This window comes from Chrysochloris asiatica, unplaced genomic scaffold (genome assembly GCF_000296735.1).
Source record: "Chrysochloris asiatica unplaced genomic scaffold, ChrAsi1.0 scaffold00069, whole genome shotgun sequence".
NCBI classification, from domain to species: domain Eukaryota; kingdom Metazoa; phylum Chordata; class Mammalia; order Afrosoricida; family Chrysochloridae; genus Chrysochloris; species Chrysochloris asiatica.
In genome coordinates, this window is record NW_006408587.1 from 15,604,524 (window position 1) to 15,617,742 (window position 13,219).

The 13,219-nt window shown below is 38.3% G+C and overlaps 1 protein-coding gene across 1 annotated transcript in view; it reads right to left on the reverse strand.

Annotated features, from left to right (window-relative positions):
* Positions 1–13,219, reverse strand: part of INVS (inversin) — a 238,392-nt gene that overhangs the window by 34,938 nt on the left and 190,235 nt on the right. The window contains 1 exon segment of the mRNA XM_006864745.1: positions 3,309–3,521. Within this exon segment, the coding sequence (XP_006864807.1) occupies positions 3,309–3,521 (213 nt within the window).

The following is a 13,219-nucleotide window of genomic DNA, read 5'->3' on the forward strand; positions in this document are numbered from 1 at the left end:
TTTTTAAAAAAAGAGCTAAAATGAATAGAGAGAAAAACATCATTCATAAAATGATGGTTCATGGAGGGGATTATAATAACTGGAATGAAACAAAGTATATGATTTGTTTAATGTAAAACTGATGATCTGCCCTAAACTAAACTTTCACTCAAATCACAATTAAAAAAAAAAGTTCACTTTAAGGAAGGTGATTCCTGGCATGCTAACGTGATAAACTTCATGTGCCTGGGCCATGTTAGTCAATGAGACTACCGCAGCTAGGGTCAAGTTTAACATTCTGATTTCTGTTCCTTAAAGCAAAAGCAAAACAAAGCAAAACAACAGGTGTATATTCACGTACGTAAACAAAGAAAAACAAAGGAAACAGTGACTTAAGTTTTAAGAGACACTCTTAAGATATAAAATCAAATAAATTACACTGGTTTCTCAACCATTTGAATATTACTCCTGGGAATTTACAGTGCAGTGAGTGCAGGAGATAATGGTTACTCTGTATGGAGCAGCTAGCAGTGACAGCCAGCCAAGTGAAAAATGTCATTGAGAAGACCTCAAAGAGGTGAACATTTTTCAGCTTGGGCAATTTCAAAATCCAAAAGTAAGCATAACTTATATTTAGAAAGGTTAAAAAAATCAACATCAGAGCAAAGAGGACTTAACTTTCACAATAGAGAAATTAATAAGGATACAACAAAATGAGGGTCAGACTAAAGAGTCCCTAGATCCTCTTGTTATCTCAAACTCCTTGGAGTGGGAGTTAGAAAATGGATGTTAGGGGGAAAAGTACTGTAAGCAACTCTGCTACTTGTGTGCCATTGAGTTCATTCCACCTCACAGAGACCCTGTTTCGGAGGCTTTAAATCTTTGTGGGAGCAGAAAGCCTCATCTTCTCCTGAGAAGTGGCTAGTGGGCTTGTGGTTCAATGCTTATCCTTTGGAGTCACCGCCAACTATGCTACCTAAGCATGTCAATATTCGAAACCCCTTCCTCTGTAAGGTCTCCTCACAAATACACTCTTGGCTCCTAGTTCTAAATACTCAATAGTATGGCTAAACTTCGTCTCATACTTTGGACATATTGTCCGGAGGAAACAGTCGCTGGAGAAGGATGTCATGCTGGGTAAGGTGGAGGGTCAGAGAAAAAGAGGAAGACCCCTAACAAGATGGATTGGCCAGGTGGCATCATTGATGGACTCAAGTGTGGCAGCGGTAGTGAGGTTGGCTCAGGATTGGACATTGTTTCGTTCTGCTGTGCATGGGGTCGCTATGAGTCGGTTCTGACTGGATGGCACCTGACAACAACAACAACAACAACAACAACAACAACAACAACAACAATGGCAGTTCAAACTCTTGTTGTTTGCTGTAGACTCATAGTGACCTTGTATAGGGTTTCTGAGAGTGGCTGGTGGTTTTGAACTGCTGACCTTGTGGTTTCCAGTGCAAGGTTGATCCTACAGTGCCACACCAGGTGTCAGGCCTCTGGGCAGTGTCACAAGCAAAGGACGAAAGAGCTACAGATGACTAACTACTGAAGACCTGCACAACTGCAACATGGTGCTGCCAAGAAATCAATGGACCTGATTCGTCATGTTTCACAGATGAAGACACTGAGACCCAGACAGAGAAGTCCTGTGTTCAGTATGTATCAGAGGCTGGATCTTAACCCAGGTTCTCCTTCTACTCTACTACAACCTTCACATTGCACTGGAAAAAGAGTTTGGGGGAAAAGGGATTCCATGGCCCCCTCTCTCCAACAACCAAGACACTTCTTTTTTTAGGGACAGACAAAAGCAATGGTGTTTCTGGAGAGTCCCACCTCACACTGAATGGTATTTTTGTTGCTATTGTTAGGTGCTGTTGAGTGGCTCCAACTCATAGCGACCCAGTGCACAACTGAGTGACACGCTGCCCAGGCCTGCGTAATCCTCACAATTGTTATGCTTGAGCCCATTTCTCATCCCATTGAACCAATCCAGCTCATTGGGAGTCTTCCTGTTTTTCACTGATCCTCTACTTTACCAAGCATGATGTCCTTCTCCAGGGACTGGTCTCTCCTGATAACATGTCTGAAGTATGAGGGATAAAGTCTTCCTATCTTAACTGTGAAGGAGCATTCTGGTTGTACTATTTCCACCACAGATTTGTTATCTTCTGGCACTCCATGGTACTTTCAATCTTCTTCTTTAACACCATAACAAATGCATCAATTCTTGTATGGTCTTCCTTATTCATTGTCCAACTTATATTAAGTAGATATGACGTAACATTCTCAAAATAAATTCTGACATTTTAAATGGAAGTTTATGAAAACATCAGTAGAAAGGAATGAAATGTTCAGTCTTGTGAAGACAGCATGTACTTACAACTCGGGATAATTTGTCATGTGTATATGGTGGTAGTGGTTATGTGCCATGGAGTCAGTTCCGACTCATAGCGACCCTGTACAGGGTTTCCGAGGCTGTAAATCTTTATGGGAGCAGAAAGCCTCATCTTTTTCCTACGGAACAGCTGGCAGTTTCGAACTGCTGACCATAAGATTCACAGCCCGATTCGTAACTACTATGCTACCAGAGCTCCTTGTCATGTGTATATAGGTAAGTCAAAAAGTATTGCTACAAACCCCACAGAAACCTTATTAAACTAAAAATGTCAAAATATAAAGCTATACCCTCCATTTAGGTCTCTACTTTCTGAAGGTACTGTTTTCATCCTCAAATCTTTCACTAAAGAATTCTGCCATCTTTTATTCACACGTCAAAACAACAGTTTTTCACTAAACTAAGTCCTAAAAAATCCTCACGACTGGAGCAATAAATAACATCAGGATAAATGGAGAAAAGATTGAAGTTGTCCAAGACTTCAGTTTACTCTGTTTAATCACAACACTCATGGAAGCAGCAGTCAAGAAATCAAACAACTTATTGCATTAGGCAAATCCGCTGTACACAAGAACTCTTTAAAGTGTTCAGGAGCAAAGACATCAGTTTGCCATGGTAGTTTCAATAACCTCATATGCATGTGAAAGTTGGACACTGAATAAAGAAGACCACAGGGACAATGAAGCATTGGATTTATGGTTTCAGCATCAACGACTAATCCACAGAATAGCCACCACGTAGAAGTTAGGCTTTCCCCTTCACTGCAGCTGCAGTCCTCCAAGGAAGGAGTGATGAGCAGAAGAGGCAAAGTGATGGGGTGGGACGTGGGCACAAGGTTAAAGGAATTCCCTTTCCTGGCCAGCCTCGCCACCCTGCCCTTTCCACCCTGATTCTGAATGGTGAGAACACAGTCTCTGTAGCACACACTTACTTCACAGCAGCATCTTTCCTCAACTGTTCATGCTTCATGAGGAGATTTTTCCGGTCTCGGAAAGCTTTTCTGACCTTGTACCCTTTGTAGACAGCCTGGATTTTGAAGGCAGCAATGTCTTGGATAGCTGCGATGGACAGGGCCCCGTGTTCCAACATGAACTGGATCACTTCATGACGCTCACCAAGCAAAGCATAGTCCAGGGGTGTGTATCTGAAACAGGAAGACATACACGAAAATGCTTTTTAAAGTATTGGCCTAGAGTTCAAGGCTTGAAACATTATGCAACAAAATAAACCTTATTCTAAAATGTGTTATACTCCCCAGGAAAAACCACCTTTGTACTTCAAGGCTGTCATTTGGCTCTTTAGAAACTCTTAGTGGTAAAAGACAAAGGTGAATATGGCTGGGGGTCAGTGGGCACACATGATCTACTTTCCTTCTTCCTCATATGCCAAATAAATTCTGCTCCTGTCTGAAAGACTGTGCAAATAATATTCTCTAAGCTTCATAATCTTGAACCCATGGTTACTAATAATAAATGCATATGAAATAGAAAATATATCTCCAAATGGAGAAATTTAGTTTATGATAAGGTTGGCATTTTAAATCTCTGCAGAAAGCATGTATTATTAATTAAATAGTTTTAAGACAACTAGTTAGTCATTTTCCAAGGACTCGTCCAAAATACATGAGATGAGTTGTTCTGCTTGGGTAACCACCTCGTGGTCTACGTATAGGTTCCTCATGAACACAATTAAATGCCTTGGAATACCCACTCTTCTCATAACTTGTCATGATACACACAGTAAATGTCTTTCTGGTATTCTCTACTTTCAGCCAAGATTCATCTGATGTCAGGTAATGATATCTACAGGTCTAGGTCCTAGTCTAATCTGGCTTGAATTTCTGGCAGGTTTCTGTTGATGTACTGTTGTAGTAGTTTTTGAATTATCTTTAGCAAAATTTTACTTGTATGTGATATTAATGATATTATTTGATAATTTCTGCATTCCCCTGGGTCACCTCCCTTTGGAATGGGCACAGATATAGATCTCTTCCAATTAGTGGGCTAGGTAGCTGTTTTCCAAATTCCTTGGCATAAATGAGTGAGTGCCTCTAGTACTGCATCAGTATATTGCAATATTGCAATTTGTATTCCTTCAATTCCTGGAGCCTTGTTTTTTTTTGCCAATGTCTTCAGTGCAGCTTGGACTTCTTATTTCATTGGTTCTTGATCAAAACTACCTCATGAAATGGTTGAACATCGACCTTTCTTTTTGTTACAGTGACTCTGTGTATTCCTTCCATATTTTTCTGATGCTTTCTGTAGCATTCAATATTTTGCCCATTGTTGTTGTTAAGTGCCATTTAAGTCAGTACTGACTCATAGCAACCCTTTATGGGATTTCTGAGGAGCAGCTGGTGGGTTTGAACTGATGACCTATGGTTCGCAATCCAGTGCAGATTCACAGCCACACCATAAGTCTTTTATTTATTTGTTTTTCACCCCCATTGTTGTTGTGAGATGCCATCGAGTCAGTACCTTATGCACAGCAGAATGAAACACTGCCCTATCCTGGGCCAACCTCACTATTGTTGCCACTCAAGCCCATTGATGCTGCCACTTGGCCAATCCATCTTGCTGGGTATCTTCCTCTTTTTCTCTGATTCTCCACCTTAACAAACATGATGTCATTCTCCAGAGACTGGTCCCTCCTGACAATATGTTCCAAGTATGAGAGATGAAGTTTGGCTATCCTGGCCTCCAAGGAGCACTCTGGCTGCACTTCTTACAACACAGATCTGTTTGTTCTTTTGGCAGCCCATAGCACTTTTTTTTTCCATCTTAAAAACAAGTGACATTTTAATATTGTCTTTAAATCAATAAGTACAGTATATTTATTTAGGTCTACAAATTTTGTTTTACAATTTTTATAGAGAAGTTGCATTTTGTTAAATTGATTCTTAAGTATTTTATTCTTTTGATGTTATTGTAAATTGGATTTGTTTTTGGTAATTAGAATTATTTAAAATTTAATTTTCCAATTATTTGCTGCAAGTATATATATTTAAAAAAAACAAAAACACAACCCTGAAATTTGTTTATTAACCCAGACTCCTGGTGTGGCGTTGTAGGATCAGTACTACACTGTGAACCACAAGGTCAGCAGTTCAAACCCACCAGCTGCTCCTCAGAAACTGACTCGATGGCACTTAACAACAAAAACAACCTGGCATTGTGCTGAATTCATTTATTAGTTGCAAGAGTAAGTTCATAGATACTTTTTAAGCATTTTTATGTAAACAATCATGCCATCTGCAAGCAGAGGCAACTTTTCTTCTTCTATACCATGCCTTTTAGTTCTTCATCTTGACCTATTGCACTTACCAAGTTGTTGTTGTTGTTAGGTGTCATAGAGTTGGTACTGACTCATAGCGACCTTATGTACAGCAAAACAAAACACTACCCAATCCTGGGCCAACTTCACTATTGTTGCCACGCTTGAGCCCACTGCCACTGCCACTTTGCCAATCCATCTCGCTGGTGGTCTTCCTCTTTTGATGCTCCATCCTACCAAACATGAAATACAGCTGTTTTTCTTCATTTTGAGTTGTGCCCCATCAGCAAATGAAGGTCCCATGGGCTTTTCTCCCATGGGCTTTACTCCATTTGCATAATCATGGTCAACTCTACTCTGAGGAGGCAGCTCTTCCCCAGTTGCATTTTGAGTGCCTTCCAACCTGAGGGGCTCATTTTCCGGCACTATATCTGACAGTGTTTCTCTACTATTCATAAGGTTTTCAGTGTCCCATAGCACTTTTAATATCCTTCTCCAACACCATAACTCAAAAGCATCAATTCTTCTACGGTCTTCCTTATTCACTGTCCAGCTTTTGTATGCATATGAGGTTATTGAAAATACCATGACTTGGGTCAGGTGCACCTTAGTCCTCAAGATGGCATCTTTACTCTTCAACACTTTAAAAAGGTCTTGTGCAGCAGATTTGCCTCATGCAATACATCGTTTGATATCTTGACTGCTGCTTCCATGAGTGTTGATAGTTGATCCAAGAAGAATGAAGTCCTTGACAACTTCAATCTTCTCCATTGATAAGAATGTTGTTTATTGGTCCAGTGGTGAGGATTTTTGTTTTCTTTACATTGAGATATAATCCATACTGAAGTCTGTGCTCTTTCATCTTCATCAGTAAATATTTTAAGTCCTCTTCACTTTCAGCAAGCAAGGTTGTATCATCTGCATAACACAGGTTGTTAATGAGTCTTCCTCCATTCCTAAAACCGTGTTTTTCTTCATATAACCCGGCTTCTCGGATAGAACCCTTCAATGCTGAAATTCGAGGTTTGAATTTTTTTCTTCAGTCCTTTCAACTAGAGAAATGCTGAGTGTGTTTTTCCCTTTTGGCTTTGTGGCTTTCTTACTCTAGGCCTTTACACATTTCATTATAACATCTGATGTTGTCTTCTCGAGCTTTCCTCCAAATTTTCTGTTCAGCTCTTTGACTTCCTCCTTTCTTCCATTCTCTTTAGCATGTCTACATTGGAGAGCAAATTTCAGAGTCTCTTCTGACATCCATTTGGTCCTTTTCTTTCTTTCCTGTCTTTTTAATGACCTTTGCTTTCTTCCTGTATGACGTTCTTCATGTCATCCCACAGCTCTTCTGGTCTTCCGTCAGTAGTGTCTAATGTATCAGATCTGTTCTTGAGATGGACTCTAATTTCAGGTGAGATATGTTCAAGGCTATATTTTGACTTGTGGGGTTGTTTTAATTTTCTTCAGTTTCAGCCTAAACTTGCATATGAACAATTGATGATCTGTTCCACAGCTGGCCCCTGACCTTGTTTTGGCTGATGATACTGAGTTTTTCCACTTTTGCTTCCCACAGATGTAGTCAGTTAGATTCCTGTGTATTCGTGTGTATACTCACCTTTTATGTTGTTTTAAAAAGTTATTTGTAATGAATAAATCACTCATCTTGCAAAATTCTATGATGCAACCTCTAGCATCATTTCTATAACCAAGACCAAATTTTCAAGTTACTGATCCTTTGTTTCCAATATTCCCATTCCAATCACCAGTACTTATCAATACATTTTGATTGCATGTTTGATCAATTTCAGACTAAAGAAGTTGGCAGAATTTTTCAATTTCATCGTCACTGGTGCGTAAATTTGAACAACAGTAGTAAGACTTTGTCTTCCTAGTAAGTGTGTGATACTATCCTATCACAGACATCATTGTACTTCAAGATAGATCTTGAAATGTTCTTTCTGACCATGAAGGTGACACCACTTCTCTTCAGTTTTTTGATCCTGGTGATTGTTTGACTCAAAATGGATAATACCAGTCCATTGCAGCTTGGATAATATTGCCTAGGATATTCATCTTTACGCACTCCATTTCATTTTTGACAACTTCCTAATTTCTTAGATTCATACTTTGTACATTCCACACTCTGATTATTAATGAATGTTTGCAGATGTTTCTGCTTGTTTTAAGTTGTGTCCCTTCATTAAATGAAGGTCCTAAAAGCTTTACTCCATTCATGTAATCATGTTCAACTGCAATTTGAGGGGCAGCTTTCCCCCTGTTGTATTTTGAGTGTCTTCCAACCTGAGGGGTTTATCTTCCAGCACAATATCTGATAATATTCTTCTGATAATAGTCGTCTTGTCATGTTTCATCTTCCGGCATTATAGCTGACAATGTTATACTGCTGTCCAGAAGATTTTCAGTGACGAAACATTCAGAACTACTCTGTCTTTCCTTCTTCTAGTCTGTCTTTGTCAAAGTTCCACTGAAAACCTGTCCAACATGGATGACCTGTTGGTATTTAAAATTCTGGTGGCATAGCTTCCAGCATCACAGCAACATGCAAGCCACCACAGTATGACAAGCTGTGAGATGAATTAATCACTCTTAATAATATGGCATTGGTGTGGCACTATAGGATAAGCACTGGACTGCTAACCAAAAGGTCAGCACTTCAAACTCACTAGCCACTCCTCGGAAGCCTTATATAGGGTTGCTCTGAATCGGAACCAACTCGATGGTACTTAATAACAACATTATAATAGCAGATATTCTTTCATTTTCTCAAGAAAAATTATTGGTTTGTAAAAATGATACAGGTTTAAATAATTCAATCAATGCATAAAAGTACAAAAATGGAAGTAAAAACCCCTCAGATTCTACCATTAAGAAATGGCTATGATTACTGTCACTTTTTAAACAACTTACTTGATGTTTCTAAGCATCAGCTTTCCTCATCTATAAGAAAAGATAGTCCTCCAGAGAGTTGGCATGGAGAGAAAATGAAAGAGTAAATATGAAGGAGATAGCATTGTGCCTGCGCAAAGGAAGCAGTTACTAAACATCAGCTATTATTGTTATAGGACGTGGCCTGCATACGGTACTCACTGGCTTATCATAAATACAACTTCCACAGCCTCCAGTGTAGGATCTACACCACTTACTGACTGCCACTGATGATTGGTCCCCCCTGGTGACTGACAGTAATCCAGTGCAATCAGAGGCATTGGGAGAAAATAAAGAGCTGACTTATAAGGTGGAAAAATTAGGACTCTACGAATGCATGATTATATTCAGATTCATCCACTGATTAGTTAAAAAAAAAAAAAAGCTTTTTCTCTTCAAAACTCATCTAATGATCATGGTAGTACATGAAAAGAAGCTATTTTCAGTGATATGCAAACAACGGTCTTGTCCTAAGGATGGCATCATCTCTGAGTTTGGGAATGAGCCTCAAATGCTGAAATTAAAGGACCTCCATTTTAGGATAGCCCAACCTGCTACTACTGTCCAGAGCCTAGCAGTCTATACTATAAACTTTAAATTTATAATTATACAGTATTTTTTAAATTCAGAAGAATTTCTTTCATATAACTTTACATTCTGAAACTCCTTTCATGACTGCTTTCTCAGTAGAAAAGATTCTCACAGTCATAAAAACACAGGATAGTACGGGTAATTTGAAATCTAATAATCATTAGTTAAATATCTTCAGTTTATAAATGAATCAACAGCCCCCAAAAGGTTCAGTGACTTGCTCAAGGCTACGTAACTTGTCATCTTCAGAGGCTAGACTAGAACTAGGATTTGATGATTCTAAGAGTTCTGTAAATTTTTCTAATATCACATCTATCCACTGAATACAATGAGTTTCCTGTAGAATGAAACTATGTCTAAAGTCAACATGCAAGCAGCATATGCATTAGTAGGCTTCAACAATGTTTTCTATAATTATTAATATGTAGCATCCTTCAGAAGAGGAGTGCGGGTAGTGCTGCCGGATAAGCACTGGACTGCTATCCACATGTCAGCAGTTCAAACCCACCATTCACTCCATGGGAAAAAGATGAGGTTTTCTGCTCCTGTAAAATGTACAGCTTTGGAAACCCTATACAGGGTTGCTATGAGTCACAATTGACTCGATGATACCTAACAACAACAACAACAACAACAACAACATCTTTCACATAGCATACAGGCAGGATTATAAATTCTGGTTTATGAAATGTAAGGCTCAAACTATGCCTTTACTTACAAATAAGACAAAAAGAAGTAACCTGTAGCCTAAGATGCTATAGAGAATGCCGTACTGGGGGTCAGGAGACTCATGTGACTCTGGGCATTCTCTAACTTGTCTGAGTCTCTGCTTACTCATCTGTTGAAGATGAAAGCAAGAAGTAGATTTCTTGGATCAGTTCTGAATTGAAGACTGCATTTTAAAATAGTTTTATTAAGAGAAATCGCAAACAAAAATAGAGAGAATAGCATGATAAATCATTATACATTGATTGGTACCCAAATTTAACAATAAGCAAGATTCTTGCCACATTTTTTTCATGTAATACCCTCCTTTGCATTTTTGCTAAAGTACTTTAAAGCAAATCTCAGAGCGCCTACCATTTAGTCTCTACATATTTCAATATTCATCTATACATTATATGTATATAACTTCAAAGTCATTATTGTATGAATAAAATTAACAACAATCTTTTATACAATCTGAAGCCCATTCCCTATTAAACATTTTTCCAATTTCCCCCAAAATATCCTTTTTATAGTTGGTTTATTTAAAATCAGGATTCTCAGTCAATTTTTTTATTTAAGGACACACAACCCAAAATTCTAGCAGAGTTTTAAGATCGAAGCAAAGAACCATATTGTGATCATGACTAGTGAATCTATCTTCATTCTAAATTCAATGCAGAAACACTCCAGTGCTATGAATATTCCCATCAGTGTCAGAGTGTGGCTGTCAGATGGTTATTGACTGAAAGCCAGCAGTTGTTGGTAAAAATTATGTCTATGCAGTACACATCAAGTGGCTAGTGCCAATGAATGAGAAGTAAAAATTAGCACTACATTGATGGTAACCAGCCAAGATACAATGTAGATAAAGACAGGAGGCAAGATACAATTGGATTTGCCAGGCAGGAATGGTCTGATGGGATGAGTAGAATACCTAAACTGGAATGTCAATAAAGATAAAAGCCAATGCCAAGTTCTGACATTTGTACATCAAGGTGCGTTGCTGATGAAACATTAAAGGACACTGGGATACAGTCACTGTCTCTTTATCTATAGATTGGCAAGTACAGTTAGGAGCATTTTTCCTTTGATCGTTTGGTCTGTAATTAATCTATGCTTACTCCAGGAGGCAGTAAGTACCTTAATTCTTGAGGTTACTTAGGTCTAGAACTTCAAGATGTAGTATATAAATGGGTATTTGAACTAAAAAGAATATATTTTTCAGTGCTTCTTTACAAAAATAATTAAGAAAAAATCAGCCCCATCGTAAATACTGTTGTACAATAATTGGTAATAGAAGTAAATTATCACTAGTCCTCAGGACTCTTAGTCTGTTCTCCTTTTTTTTCACAGTTTCAAAGGGTGAAATCTTCAGCTCTCTCAAATATCTGCTTCAATGTCAAGAGTTCAGCCTTCAGGATTATCCTTGGCTTTCTAGCTTCCTTGACTATCTAAACCCCTGAATCTCCTAGTCTCTTCTGGTGTTCAGTTGTCATTTGAGTATTACTGTCATTTGAGTATGTTGTTTTTTTTCTGTAATCATTCACAAAATAAGACATAATATTCTCCTTTATCTTATTCTGCATGTATTCTAAGAAGTTCCAGAAGTATTTACTGAAGTAAATACTTAAAAAAAATAGTTAAAGCATGTGAGAAATACAAAGATAACTATGATCTTCAGAAGTTCTGTGCTAATAAGACCAACTGCATAAAACTGTAATGCAAGGTGAAATGTGCTAAGTGCTTTAAAAATACACAAAATATATTCGTGAGATCAGGATAGTCTTCTTAGAGGAGACTGTATTTAAATGTGGGAGTGACACATTAGCAATTATATTAGAAAAGCTACTTAGGTAGCAAGTTAATTGAATGAAGAAAAGATCAAAGGCAGGAAAACAGTAAGGAGGCACTGTGAAAGTCCCTGTAAGAGTCATTAAGGGCTAGAATTAGACAAGAGTGCTGTTAATGAAGAGGCAGGATACAGATAACACATTATGGGGGCAGGAGAGGAAGGACAGGGGAGCAAGATAAAAAGCTTTGAGTCTGCTTGACTAGGACACTGTGTTTTGGTGTAAAGCGATTTGATAAGCTTCTTTATCAAAGTGCTGCAGAGTCAGTTCCAGTCTTGAAGAATGCTTATATTAAAAAAAAAAGGAAGAGAATTCAGAAGAAATGGAGAAAGAAGCAGATACGACTGAAAGAGAATCCGGAAAATACACTGTCACAGAGGCTTAGAGAAGATAGCATTTCAGAAAGATAAAGAAGAGGAGTTGGCAGGACAGACAGGTAATGAAGAGAGGTCAAAGAGAATGGACAGAGAGAACAACAATGACTTTTCAGTTGAGAATTTCTCAAACATAGGGAGTCCTGGTGTGGCACTGTGGGTTAATACACTGGACTGCAAAGTCTGTTTGAACTATAGGATGGTGGTTCAAGCTCACTCCTCAGAAACCCTAAACAGGGTCATTATGAGTTGGAACCGACTCAACGGCACTTAACAACAACAGCCCAAACACAGATTTTAGGATAGTGATGAGGATGGAAAGCATTAAGTATGAGCCTAAAGAAACGGAGGCAGTGAAGACAGTCTCTAGGCCAAGGAGAAGAACTTCAGAAAAAAGAGGGTTGGAAAATAATAAATGAGGCTATAACTAATGAGGCTATAACACTTCTGAAAGAAGTGACAAGATCAAGAGTTTGGTTCCAGAAAGGAGTGACATGCTTCTTCTGAGAGAGTTGCCTAAAGACAGACATTCCATTAGCTAACCAAATTCCTGGTCCCAGTCAATCAAGACTCCCTCTAGCTTGTGTAGCCACAGCCAAAAGAAGATCTAATTTGTAAAATATAAGTGTGTCCTAGGTAATATATAAAGTTTTTAATAGCTATAATATTTCATTGTTGTTGTTGTTGTTATGTGCTGTGGAGTTGGTTCTGACTCATAGTGACCCTGTACAGGGTTTCTGAGGCTGTAAATCTTTACGGAAGCAGAAAGCCTCATCTTCTCCTGTGGAACAGTTAGTAGTTTTGAACTGCTGTCCCTGAGGTTAGCAGCCCAATTCGTAACCACTATGCTACATGGTTCTAAATCAATATTGCATGTTACCTTTACTCATTTCTTTTGATTCAAGGTATTTCTGACCAGTATCTAAACTTGAGATATTTTAACCTGGCAGAAAAGATGTGAGATGAACAATAGTATAGGCTTTTTTTTGCCTTTGTTGCTTATAGTTTTTTTTTTTTTTTTTAATGTTTTATTATGAATTATGTGATCGTTTACATGGGAGAACATTAGTTTTACATTCATCTTATCGTATATCGTTTCATTGCCA